At 39.4% G+C, this 11,531-nt stretch overlaps 3 protein-coding genes across 3 annotated transcripts; 1 reads left to right on the plus strand and 2 right to left on the minus strand.

The window, feature by feature from the left end:
- Positions 1-21: 21 nt before the first annotated feature.
- LOC124193150 (probable inactive protein kinase DDB_G0270444) lies at positions 22-3,922 on the minus strand. Its single transcript, XM_046586829.1, has 4 exons — positions 3,320-3,922; positions 656-3,095; positions 435-599; positions 22-374 (listed from the first exon to the last, which is right to left on the minus strand). The coding sequence occupies exons 1-4, from the start codon at positions 3,346-3,348 to the stop codon at positions 273-275; spliced, it is 2,736 nt and encodes a 911-aa protein (XP_046442785.1). The 5' UTR covers positions 3,349-3,922; the 3' UTR covers positions 22-272.
- Positions 3,923-5,854: 1,932 nt separating this feature from the next.
- On the minus strand, positions 5,855-8,354 carry LOC124193151 (protein MLP1-like). The gene is made up of 2 exons (XM_046586830.1): positions 8,021-8,354; positions 5,855-7,836 (listed from the first exon to the last, which is right to left on the minus strand). Exons 1-2 carry the CDS (start codon positions 8,047-8,049, stop codon positions 6,066-6,068), a joined length of 1,800 nt encoding a protein of 599 aa, XP_046442786.1. The 5' UTR covers positions 8,050-8,354; the 3' UTR covers positions 5,855-6,065.
- Positions 8,355-8,693: 339 nt separating this feature from the next.
- Positions 8,694-11,309, plus strand: LOC124193152 (coiled-coil domain-containing protein 22 homolog). Its single transcript, XM_046586831.1, has 11 exons — positions 8,694-8,869; positions 8,955-9,126; positions 9,201-9,339; positions 9,407-9,541; positions 9,610-9,725; positions 9,795-9,893; positions 9,971-10,396; positions 10,458-10,600; positions 10,659-10,824; positions 10,902-11,036; positions 11,108-11,309. The coding sequence occupies exons 1-11, from the start codon at positions 8,820-8,822 to the stop codon at positions 11,222-11,224; spliced, it is 1,698 nt and encodes a 565-aa protein (XP_046442787.1). The 5' UTR covers positions 8,694-8,819; the 3' UTR covers positions 11,225-11,309.
- The last annotated feature ends 222 nt before the right edge of the window (positions 11,310-11,531 follow it).

Raw genomic sequence — 11,531 nt, forward strand, 5'->3', positions numbered from 1 at the left:
TAAAAAAACAGGCAACAGCTATTTGTTGTTGTAAAAGCAACGTGAAAAATGTATTAATGAATACCAGCGAACAAATTTCCAAGTGGCTAGTGAGGTTAATCTGATTTCATTATTTTTGTTTTTACTTATTTCCTTCCCAAGAGAGCAGCGAGTGGTTTTATTAGATGATGCAAATTGTAATCATCCAATTTTTTTTTTTTTAACGAGTAGATTTGCATTGGCAGACATTTCCGCTCAGGCTTAACACAATCTTTTCATGATGAGTGTCGTCCTCATCCGGATTCTGGATAGAATTTGCTACATACAACGTCTCTCACATCGGTTAGCACCTTTGTTATTCCATCGGCATCCCAGTCGTCTGTTGTATCATACACCTAGGAAAAAAGGGGTAAGTTCAAAATTTGTTTAAATTTGTTTCTATTGCTTCTAGTTACATTTGATGTGCAATGTTGAGACTGTTGTTCGTAGAGACGAACAATAACTTCTCCGTGAGAAATACCGTTACCGTCCTGATGAACTATAACTTCACATTTTGCGATCCCTCTCGCCGATTTCCCATTCATTACGTGATACCATTCATCAAGAAACTTGATCGATGTCTAAAATGGAATGAATTAGTTTACGTTGCTGTATGCAGTTAATGAAATCTTATTACCTGACAATCAAATTGTAGACCAACTTTTCCAATTGTAATTGAAGATTTCTCATTCGGTGTGGGCGTTTGGTGACGGCTGGGTGGCGGTGGTCTTTGTGGTGAGGGCTTTTCCTTTGATTCATCCGCCGTCGGTGTTTTGGGACGTAATATGCGACGAATGAATATTCCCACATCAGCCACGGCTTCATTCACAGCTGTCACTGGCCCTTTTTTAGATTTTTCCGATGGAACTGGCGTCGTTGGCAAAGGCTCCGGGTTTGGATTTTGAGCAACGGGACTTGTAGGAGGCTCTTGTTGAAGTAATGGGGACTCTTCCGCTGCGACTTGCGTTTCTTCTGTCGCATTAAGATGTTTAGTAGATAAGACGCGGCCGATAAAACGACCAATGGAATTTTTCTTTTTGCGATCGGAAGTAGTTGATCGGAGTGTAGCGGATCTGTTTTCAAAGTCGTTAGCAGGTGCCGATTTGGGCGTTGTGGGTGGGGGTGATTGGAACACAGTTTCATCTCGACTGGTCACCTCGGGTTCTCGGCTCAGATCCAAATTAGCCAGGGTCTTTCTACGCGGAGGGCGTTTGGGCGGTTCTGGCTGTGGTGGTGGAACCACTGGAAGTCGATCGTGATGGAAGCGTTTTGATTGCATCGTTACTTTCATTCGACCGAACAAGCGACCGACTGAACCTTTTCTCACAAGTGGTCTTCGCATCCACTCGGGTTTCCTGCTACCCTCATTGTCTTGAGACTTTCCAGGCGATTTCTTGCTCTCTGCACTTGATCCGTTAATTTGACTGTTGTCATTTGAACCTGCAGCTAATTGAGGGGAACTCGCTCCCAGACGCTGGGGTGGGCGAGGCGGAAGTACCTGAACTGGTACGATCTCCATTTCTTCTAATTGTCTCGGTGGATTTTCGTCGCTGATGAGCTTTTCTTCGTTAAAAACTAACGATACGTCATTTACCAAGTCTGCCGTCGTTTCAATTGGTTGCTCACCATTAACATGGATGGCTTGTGGCGATTCCGAGTCAAAGTGGGTCTCTATAGGTTCATCTGGTTTATGCGAAACATCTGCCTCTTTCTCTTGAGTGGTTTCGTATGCTGACCCTTCTTGTTTATTTATAGTCTCATCCACTTCTACGTTGTTTTCTAAGAGTCCGTCTTTTTCTTCGGTCTGTACATGAACAACTTGAGCGTCTGTCACTGGTTCGTCGCTTTCAAAACCATTCAAAACAATCGCTGATACAATTTTTTCTGATACTTCTTCAATCTTCTCTTTGATAGTTTCTTCCTCTGCTTCGTCTTTGGTTTCAGTTTGTACATTAACAGCTTCTGTTTCTGTCTCGGTAGCTTTTTCGGGTTGAACTGGAGGAATTTCTTGATTTTGAACAGGCTCTTGTTTCTCTGATTCATTTGAGTCGACTATTTGTTGATTCTCTTGATCAATTTCACTAAGTGCAATTGGTTCATTTTCTTTTTCCGAGACTTCATTTGTATCCTCTACTTTGGGTTCGGCTTGAGTGTCAACAACATGCGCTTCTGTCACTTGTTCGTTTGGTGTCTCAGTTTCAATGCCATCGAAAACAGCCAACGCCTCGTCGATTTCTTGCTGCTGATCTAGAGGAATTTCTTGAACCGTCTCTTGCTGGATTGGTTCGTTAGAGTTGGGAACTTCTCGGCTTTCTTTCTCCTCTTCATCTTGAATGTTATGAATGAGCTCTGCGCTGGGCTCGTTTTCTCTTTCAGGCTCAATATGTACAGCACGGTCTCGTGCCTCCAGGCCACCGCTCGACCCGGTCTCGAGTTCTTGTAGCTTTTCGGCGGCCTCGTCTGAACAACCATTTGATTCTCCTTGGTTCCCTTGTTTGGCAGCTTCGCCTGGAGGTTCCAAGTGCAGCTGCACTTTGTCTACTGCCTGAACTTGGTCTTCTTGGATGTTGGTCGTATCAACTTGATTGTCCTCGTGTCCTAATAGCATACTACTATCATGTTCAACCGGTTGGTCCCGTTGCATATCTAACGGTTCGGTTGCTTTCTCTTGCAGACTGATATCGAGACACCGTTCTGCATTATTCGCCTGCATAAGATTTGACGCTGATAACAACGTGACGGTTGCGGCACTGTCGGCTTGACCATTAAAACTATCTTCAGCACCGCTGTCTTGATGCGGGCAAACCGATTCGGTTTGAATGACCTCTTTACTTTCACATGTAAAATCTGTTTCTGTTTGGGTTTGTTCGAGCGTTATTGCGGCTTCCAAGTCTATTAGTTCTCGTTCGACGATTTCCTCTGGTTGGGTTTCTGGGTTGGGCGGTGCCTCCACTCCTTTGGTGGGCGATGTCAATTCATCGACAAGTCGCAGAGCCCATTCGTCAGCCGGATGATTATTTTGAAGTTCCCCGAATATTTGATTGAAAACTGTTCTCCATAGTTCCTCGTTTCCGCTCCTGCAATATAACAGTGATATTTAAATATTGGGCTATGCGAAAGTCGTGACTGGCTTCTGATGGTGGCGTCATCCTTTTAGTTGGGCCGATCACAATAGCCACCGATGGCGCTCATAAAATAGCAAACTTTATGACGCATAAGTGCGAATCGGTAAAAATAAACAGAGGAAGGGTGGCGTATAAAGTAACAATTTCTATATAATCAACATCCTGTTGTCAAGTACCTTTGGTCTGGTTGGTCACTGGAATTCATCTTTTTTCTTTCTTGTCGGTGGAACGCGTATGTACTGCCTATGTATAGGTCAATCCAAGGGCGCCGTTGTTCTTAAAGAAAACTGGTTGTCTGTAACTTCCCTCCAGAGTTGGTTTAACACGCGAGGAATCTTCTTTGACTACCAGAAGAGTTTGAAACAATCTATTGCCGCAATCACACCCAACAGCACTGGGAATCGTACAAAACTCTCATTCAATGGCGCGTTCAGTCAGCCAAGACGTTGTTCTACCTACAACAGCTGCTCACTCCAACTTGAGCTAACACGCGTGACTGTTAAACGAATGCGGGATGAACTCAGCCCAACTCACAGTATACACACAGCCTCTCTGTCTTTCTCTACTGCTGGGTTCCCTTCCATATAAGAACTCGGGAAACCGTAGGAGGGGAGTGCGTGTTGTGCCGCGGGCCGTTTCACAGGCCACCTCCATACAGAGCCCTTCTCTCAACATATCTCAACCAGTTACTTTCACTAGTCCCCCCGCACTGAGCGTTTGTTGCAACCCACACAAAGGCGTACTTCTCGAGAGGACTGAACTTCTCCTCTGTCCCTTCCTTATTAGGCAACCCGAAGGGCTTTTCTTTTTTCCTCTTTCAGTCTTAACTATGAATACATTTTTATTTCTTCTAGTTTTCATTCTTTTTGCACAAAAAGTGAGCTGCCACAACATGATGGTCATGTTTGGTGTTAACTAAATTATTCGTATTCAGGACGATGTTCCGTCAATGTGCATGATCTAAAACTTAATATATGGTTATCGTCTTCAAGTACCGCCGTGCATAACAAAACGTTTGTGGATGTGAAAGTTGTTTTCTTTTTTGTTTCTTTTATTATTATTTTTCGAGAGCCAATCGGATCTTTAGACAGCCTTAGACAAAACCGTTTCGGAGGATACCTTTACGGTGGACTCGGTCGGCGCATGCTGTAAGGTGTGGCACTTGATTGTAGGAAAACATTTTCTACACTCGGCCTCTTGAATAACCATAGCCCACCTGCTGATAAAAATAACCATAGAATGGGTTTTCTAAAATGTCAGAACTAACGGCTGTTACCACTCCTCCAGCCAGAGATTGGAGATTTCATCGGTGTGCACTGTGCAGGTATCTTTGCTTCCCATAGACATCCGGTTTCTGTCGACAGTCCTTCCTGAGATTTCAGGTACAAGTTAAATAAGCACGAGACTAGTTCATTTTTCAAGTAAATGGAGAGGCACGATTTGGTCCTTTTGGAGTTGGATAAGGATTTTGAACAAGTTGGTTTCAGATCAGCTGTTTCAAAGAGACCAATCCATTTTTTTAGTTATTACTTTTCATATTTTCAGAATTCAAAACAAAACTCATTATTACTTATTTGTGATCAAAAGGCTAAAAATAGTTAGAACAAAAAAAAAGCAAATGTAAAAATTCGGGACAAGATAATGCTGAAAACTATTTAATGGGCTTTCCAAGATTTTTTATTTTGAACGAAACGGAAGTGCCCTCTGTTGATGGGATTTATACTTGAATTTTTTTTTTGTTTTCCGTTACGTTTCACTTTCTGACGATTTGTATAACGGCACGTTTTTTCAAAGCTTTTTAAAATTCACTATCGGTTTACTTCTTTTATTTTATTCTATTTCTATTATACTTATACTACTTACAACTCGGACGTTTCTTATTTTGTCAGCTAACTCCACTGCTTCAAGCAAGATTTTTTTTTTTAATTCTAACATATCGTATAAAATTATATAGCCGAAAAATTATTTTATGGTATTATCCGTATTTATTTCGCCAGTGAACACACGAAAGAACATTATTTTGGCGAGTCGATATTTGACGAACGTATCCCGTTTACTTCTTTATCGACCACTAATGATTGTGTATGCTAGTTTTGGAATATTCTATTCTATTTACATATTTTTCTGTGTATATTGCTAACGCTGTAGTCTGCTTGAAGGAATCATCTGTGCCTGTTGAAAACCAATTCCTGTTACTTCTATTTCGAAGTCAAAGTAATGCGAGTAGTTGGATTTTATAGACAAACTGGACGAATGAAGCGGCAAGATTGATCCTCCCATAGCTGGTTGCTGGGCATTTGGGCAGTAGATACAGAAATTGAAAATAAAAATAGTGGCATTATGAATTTATGGGATTTTAAGCTCCAATTCTCTTAACATTTTTGTCCATTTTTACTTCAAAGGATTTAGTCTCGTTATTAGTTAATCCTCAATGTAGGATTCACTTACTCCGTTGAACGTTTTGCGATATTTACGGTAAACAATTTCGTTTCCTGAAAAGAAACATTGGCATTTCCAATTCCCGTAGTCTCTTTTTAAATGTCGAGAAAATAGGTCTTATTCCGAGGCTATTATTATTTATTTATTTTTCTTTAAATATTTCCTAGCTTTTAACAGTAAAAGAAAAACCTGCTTGCAAAAATGAGTGCAGAGGCCCAATGGAAATTCTATTCAATTGATTTTGCCTTTTTTCCCGCACCCTTTCTAATTAATTAGTATTATTCGGTTGTTTATTACTTTTATCTATAGCTGCATTTTACACCAATGAATTCTGAGAAAAATTACCACAAAAAAGGGTGAGATTGCAAATTTGGACACACAGTTTTGCTATCACGAGTAATAGAACTTGCAAACGTTCATTTGTTACTCGTAATAAGTATAATTTAACCTTTCCCGACATGAAAAATCCATTATGCATGACATTTACGATTCGAATAATAACAACAAAAAATCAACGATAATTTGTCGTAGAGGACGTTGTGGTGCTGTGGGCTGTGGTGGTGGAGTCTCCAGTCGATCATGACTGAAACGCTTCGATCTCATACGGCTGAACAACCGTCTAACTGAACCTTTTCTTACAAGCGACTTCCTCATCCATTCCGGTTTCCGCCTTCCGGACACTTTCTCAGGGGATTTAATCGAGTCCGCACTCGCTGCTCTACGAAGTTCGGCGTTGTCTTCCGATCCAGCAACTAAATGAGGCGAACTCGCTCCCTGACTCTGAAGTGGGCGAGGTGGGACCACCGGAACCAGTTCAACCTTTAATTCTTCTAGTTGTGTTAGTGGTTTTCCATCTGCAATTACATTTTCTTCATTTAAAGGAAACGACATTTCTTCTCCCAGCTTTTCCGAACTTTCAATAGGTTGTTCAACCTTATTTTGGGTCATTTCTAAAGTTTCCGAGTCTATAAACTCAATAGGTTCATCAAGTGTCGTCGGTATGAATGCGACCGAAATAATTGTTCCAGGTTCCTTGGCTTCAGTCTCTTCTTGATTGGTTTCAGACACGTGTTCTTCATGTGTAATCATATCCTCTCCTTTTACATCTTCTAGATTTTCTATCCCCCGTAGCACGTCAACATTGTCAAATTCGACAACTGTCTCTTTCAATGGGTCGAATTCGGTTGCATTTTTTAATAACTCGTAAGATTCTTCGTTTTTTTCCAGCTCGTCAATCGAGGGGACATCTTGGACATCAGTTATTTCTTCGGTTGATTCATTTGAGTTGACACTTCCGTGGTTTCCCTCCTTTTCTTGATCGTTATAAACGAGTGTAAGTAGGATTTCTTTTTCGGGGTCAGCGTGTTTAGTTGTAGATTCCTCTACTTTAATATTCATTTCTAGAACTTCTTCATTTTCCATCACCGTTTCTGCATTACGATTGTAAACTTCCGTTACCGGCTCATTCGTAATTTCAGTGTAGTCGATGTCTGATTCAACTGCCAAACCTGGGTCATCCGTGTTTTCCTCCATGTTAAGGGCAATTTCTAAGTCAACGGATTCAACATGTGTGTAAAAAATGTGAGCTTCCGTCACGCTATCCTCACTTGGTTCTTCCATTTCAGTGACATCTAGTAATTCTTCTGGTTGGTTTTTTGAAAGATTTGGAAAATATTCAGGTTCATCTGATTCATTTTTGTCAACTGGTTCATCATATTCTGGATAGCTCTCTTTGCCAAGATCAGTGAGTAATATGGGTTCATTTTCTGCTTCGAAGCTATTATCAATCGCCTCGCAAACTTTAATGTTCATTTCTAAAATGTCTTCATCTTTTACCTCGGTCTCCAGAGTAATATTTTCACCTTCTTTCACCGGCTCTTCCAATAACTCGACACCTAATAGTTCTACAGCCATTTCAGCATTTTCCGGCTGGTGTGAAGGACTTTCTTGTGCTTCGTCTTGCACCGTTTCAATAGTTTCAAGCATTTTGTGGTCTTCCGGCTCATCTTCAATATCCTCAACCAGCGCTATGTCGGGGTAGTTTTCTCTTTCACATTCAACGTGTTCCCCGCTGTCTGATGCCTCCAGGCCACCGCTCGACCTGGTTTCGACTTCTATCAGTGGCCGTGACTGATTTTCCTCGACTTCATTTGAGAATTCATTTGAATCTTCACTGCTATTATCACCTGAGTCGACAGATTCTTCTGATGTTTCATCGGGAACGGGAGTCTCTGGTTCTTCTTCAGTTTCGTCCCTAAAATATAAATAGGTAGACATTTTAGCACTGGCAGAATTAAACTATGAATTGATGGGGTTTTCAGTCGAACAAAAGTCATCGCTGATAAATTTTTTTTTACTCAGTGACGGAAAATAATATGTGAAAGAGTGTAAAATAAAACGTAGAATAAATAAAGGAACAATTTGGATGTGGCAAGTACCTTTGATCCGGTTGATCGCTGGAATTCATATTTTCTATTCTGTCAGCGGGACGCGTAGATGCTGCGTGTATAGGTCAGTCCAAGGGCGATTTCTTGTTTTAAAAACTGGTGAGTATTTACGATAAAATTGCCTCACGAGTCACTTTAGTGCTAAAAGCCAACAACTACACTTAACTGAATGCAACTTGCATCCAATGGCAAAGTTAGTAAAGGCGACCGTAAAGTAAGTAAAAAGAGCTCGTCCAAACTTCACCCAACACATTCGACTGTTTAAACCAAAGGAAGGAACTAAACCTCTGCGGCTCCGCTCACAAGTGGGCTGAACCGCACATACCTGACATTACGCCGCGGGCTGTTTCCAGGTGCCATACAGAGACTTCTTTTGTATTTGTTATTTACTTTCACTAAAGTCTCTGCAGTAGCGAGAGCTCACAATACACGAGTACACACTAAAATCGACCACATTCTCTTTTCTCCTTGACTTATCATCACCACCTAGATGAACTATTATCTTGACATATATACTTTCTTACTCATTGGGATTTTTGCATAGGATTTTCGTCTTTTTTAAATGATTAATTTATTAACAAACTTGAAAAATTCCTAAAAGCTCCAAATCAACGCCATCTTGCGATTGCTAAAACGTTAAAATAATAGAGGGAGTAGTTACATTTTCTTCTCATAGATGCTTTTGTTTAGGTAAACAAAGTAAAAAATTGAAAGCTGTCAGTTTACTGAGTTTAGTGCTTTCGGTTGAAACTATAATTGTAATTGTTTTTAAAAACATTATTCTATCAACATGGAAGAAACGGATGGAATTATTATAGAGAATCTTCGTAAAGTTGGATGGTAACTACAGTTTCGCTAAATTCTAATGGTTGAATAGGAATTAGGGTGTTGTAAAACAAAATTGTTTTAAATAATTCTGTTAAAGTGACATTGAAGATGAAGTCACATCCCTTGCTCAATTTACTACCGAAATGGTGATTGAAGGTGTTGTCAAGTGTCTAGTTTCCATTCAATCTGACCTGCAACTCAACCACAGAATGCCTCCAAACCTTCCTGCTCGTTATAAACTTTGCATGGAGATAGCTAAGGCCTGTAAGGTAAAGTATCTGCTGTTAAACGTCTAAGGATCTAAAGTCTAAATTTCTGATAAGTGAAATACCTAAAATTGTAGGATGTAGCTGGTTATAAAGGAGACCTTGGATACGAAACATTTTTGCACGGGAGTCAGACAGAAATTAGAAATGTGTTTACAGTTATCATTCAGAAACTACCTAAAGTCAATGAACAACCTATTGCAGATTCAGTTGCTGGTAAATCATTTCTAAGATTAAAAACAAGCTCAATGATTTAAATTTCAAGTTTGATTACTTTGATTAGATCCCTTTCAATATACTATGAAAAAAATTCAAAATGACATTCTCAGACAACTCCATCAACCATGGCTGCCTTCCTTTTGCAATTTTTCCTGTGATAACAGTCTTCCATTTCACTCCATTGATCTAACAAAAAAAGGTATTGCAATCAATATTACAAAAATCCACATAATTCCTTAGTCTGATAATGTTGCAATTGAAAATCAGCTTTCAATTCAAGTGGCAAAATACCCCAGCTCTCAACAATTCCTCATACTCAGTTGATTCCTTCATTGATAGAAAAGCATCTTTCAGAGTTGGCAGCAGACAAATACAAATATAAGGTAAATCAGAGTTATTTTATATCCTTTTATTCTTTAAGCTTATAAAGTACTTTTTTTTCCTCTTTATAGTTTTCTGTGAGGAAGGTCAACATCATAAAAAAAGAACAAGAATTACCTGTACTTGCACTTAACTCGAGATTTTCTCTGATTCGGTTACTCCAGTACGCGGTTAGATATACTTTTTTAGAACAACGTATCCTGAGATGATTGTGCTGACTAACCCACTCTTTTATACACTGTTTTAGGAAGCAGATAAAAAAAAGAAAAAACCACTGCCACCCCCCAAACCTTCACATTTGAGCGGAGTATCGAAATCCAAAACTGAAGGGCCGACAGTGGAAGAACAGTGCCAACAATTAACTATCATTATAGAGAACCTAGAGCAAGATTTGAATTTGAAACACACAGAACTTGCTGACATAACAGAAGAAGTTGCTAAAATGAAATCTATGATCGAATGCAAAGAGGCGGAACAGAATACTCAACGAAAAGAGCTGGATAGACAGGAAAAGCTATATGCCCTTCTTCCTGATGCTCCCGCTCATTTGGAGCGCATGAAAACGCTATTAGAGTCTAATCAGGGGAAAATGGCCGTATTAGAAGAGCAGTGGTTAGAAATTAAGAAACCTTTGGATGATGAATACCAAATCTGGCTTCTTCGTCACGAAAATGTAATTAAGTATCTCTACATTAATTTGTTTGTTTCTGATTTTCTCCTTTTTCTCTGAACAGAGTGCAGGCGAGAAGCTGAAAGCTGCACTTGAACATACAGTGATGTCCTTAAGAAGCATCGTAGAAGAAATTCGTACTAAAGAAGACACTATACAAAAACTTCAAACGCATATCGAATCTATGCCACCTTCAGTACTAACAAGGTAATAAACTTTTGCAATCCACTTGAGTAACGAGATAGTCGTATCTCTTTCTTTTTAGAACATTTTATACTCAAAGAATACTGAGTATCGTAGCCAACGTCAAAAAACAAAATGAAGAAATGCATCGGGTGCTTGAAGATGTAAAAAGTGTGCAGCGTGAAATCAATTCAATACAGGGAAAAGTTGAGCGCACGTTTACCGTAACGGATGAAATTATTTTTCGGGTAACTATTATCTACTACTATCGATACTGATATTATTAATAAAAATTGGTTGTTACCGTTTTTTCTTTTTTTATTAGATGGCCAAATCGGATGAGACTGCCCGGCGTATATACAAGTATTTGATTTCATTGCAAACTGATTGCTCTGAAATCCAAAAATTAGTGAAAGAATCTGGCAACTTGTCACGAGAGATAAAGGATTTAGAAGATCAAGTATGTTTCGCTAATTTTGTTTGTTTGTTTGCATTAGTGTCAAATAATGATGCTGTTTGTTTCGTAATCAGGCGGAAACCGAATTACGTAAGAATATTGCTACCAAAATTAGGCGACTGCAAAGTGACCTCGAACAGATACGCACGGAAAATCAGATTTTAGAAGAACGAGTCGGTACTAAAATTTAATTATTCATCTTAGTTTTGTTTCCAGTCAGCCTCACTTTGTTCAAATTAAATTTTTCTCACTTCAATAAAGTTTAACATTCCAATATTCCATCTCATTCAGTGGCCATTAAGTGGATTGTACATTACAACGCTACTATAGTACATTGATTGTAACCTTGTACTTGCGTCGTTCAAACAATCAAGAAGCTACCAAAAAATTTATTCGTTACGATGCGAAGTTACTAACGACGATAAGCTAAGCTATTAAATAAGCCATAAATCAGGTTTCCTTCGTATAACGTTGGAGTTGTTGAATTAAATTATTAAT

Source organism: Daphnia pulex, chromosome 4 (assembly GCF_021134715.1).
Source record: "Daphnia pulex isolate KAP4 chromosome 4, ASM2113471v1".
Lineage (NCBI taxonomy): Eukaryota > Metazoa > Arthropoda > Branchiopoda > Diplostraca > Daphniidae > Daphnia > Daphnia pulex.

Excerpts from the sequence above, each read along its gene's own strand:
- LOC124193150 (XM_046586829.1), bottom strand. The coding sequence starts at position 3,348 with ATGAATTCCAGTGACCAACCAGACCAAAG. Across the intron at positions 3,096-3,319 it reads AGTGACCAACCAGACCAAAG|GAGCGGAAACGAGGAACTAT; the intron begins GTACTTGACAAC and ends GTTATATTGCAG. Across the intron at positions 600-655 it reads GTCTACAATTTGATTGTCAG|ACATCGATCAAGTTTCTTGA; the intron begins GTAATAAGATTT and ends ATTCCATTTTAG.
- LOC124193151 (XM_046586830.1), bottom strand. The coding sequence starts at position 8,049 with ATGAATTCCAGCGATCAACCGGATCAAAG. Across the intron at positions 7,837-8,020 it reads AGCGATCAACCGGATCAAAG|GGACGAAACTGAAGAAGAAC; the intron begins GTACTTGCCACA and ends TTTATATTTTAG.
- LOC124193152 (XM_046586831.1), top strand. The coding sequence starts at position 8,820 with ATGGAAGAAACGGATGGAATTATTATAGAGAATCTTCGTAAAGTTGGA. Across the intron at positions 9,726-9,794 it reads CAGACAAATACAAATATAAG|TTTTCTGTGAGGAAGGTCAA; the intron begins GTAAATCAGAGT and ends TCCTCTTTATAG. Across the intron at positions 11,037-11,107 it reads TAAAGGATTTAGAAGATCAA|GCGGAAACCGAATTACGTAA; the intron begins GTATGTTTCGCT and ends TTTCGTAATCAG.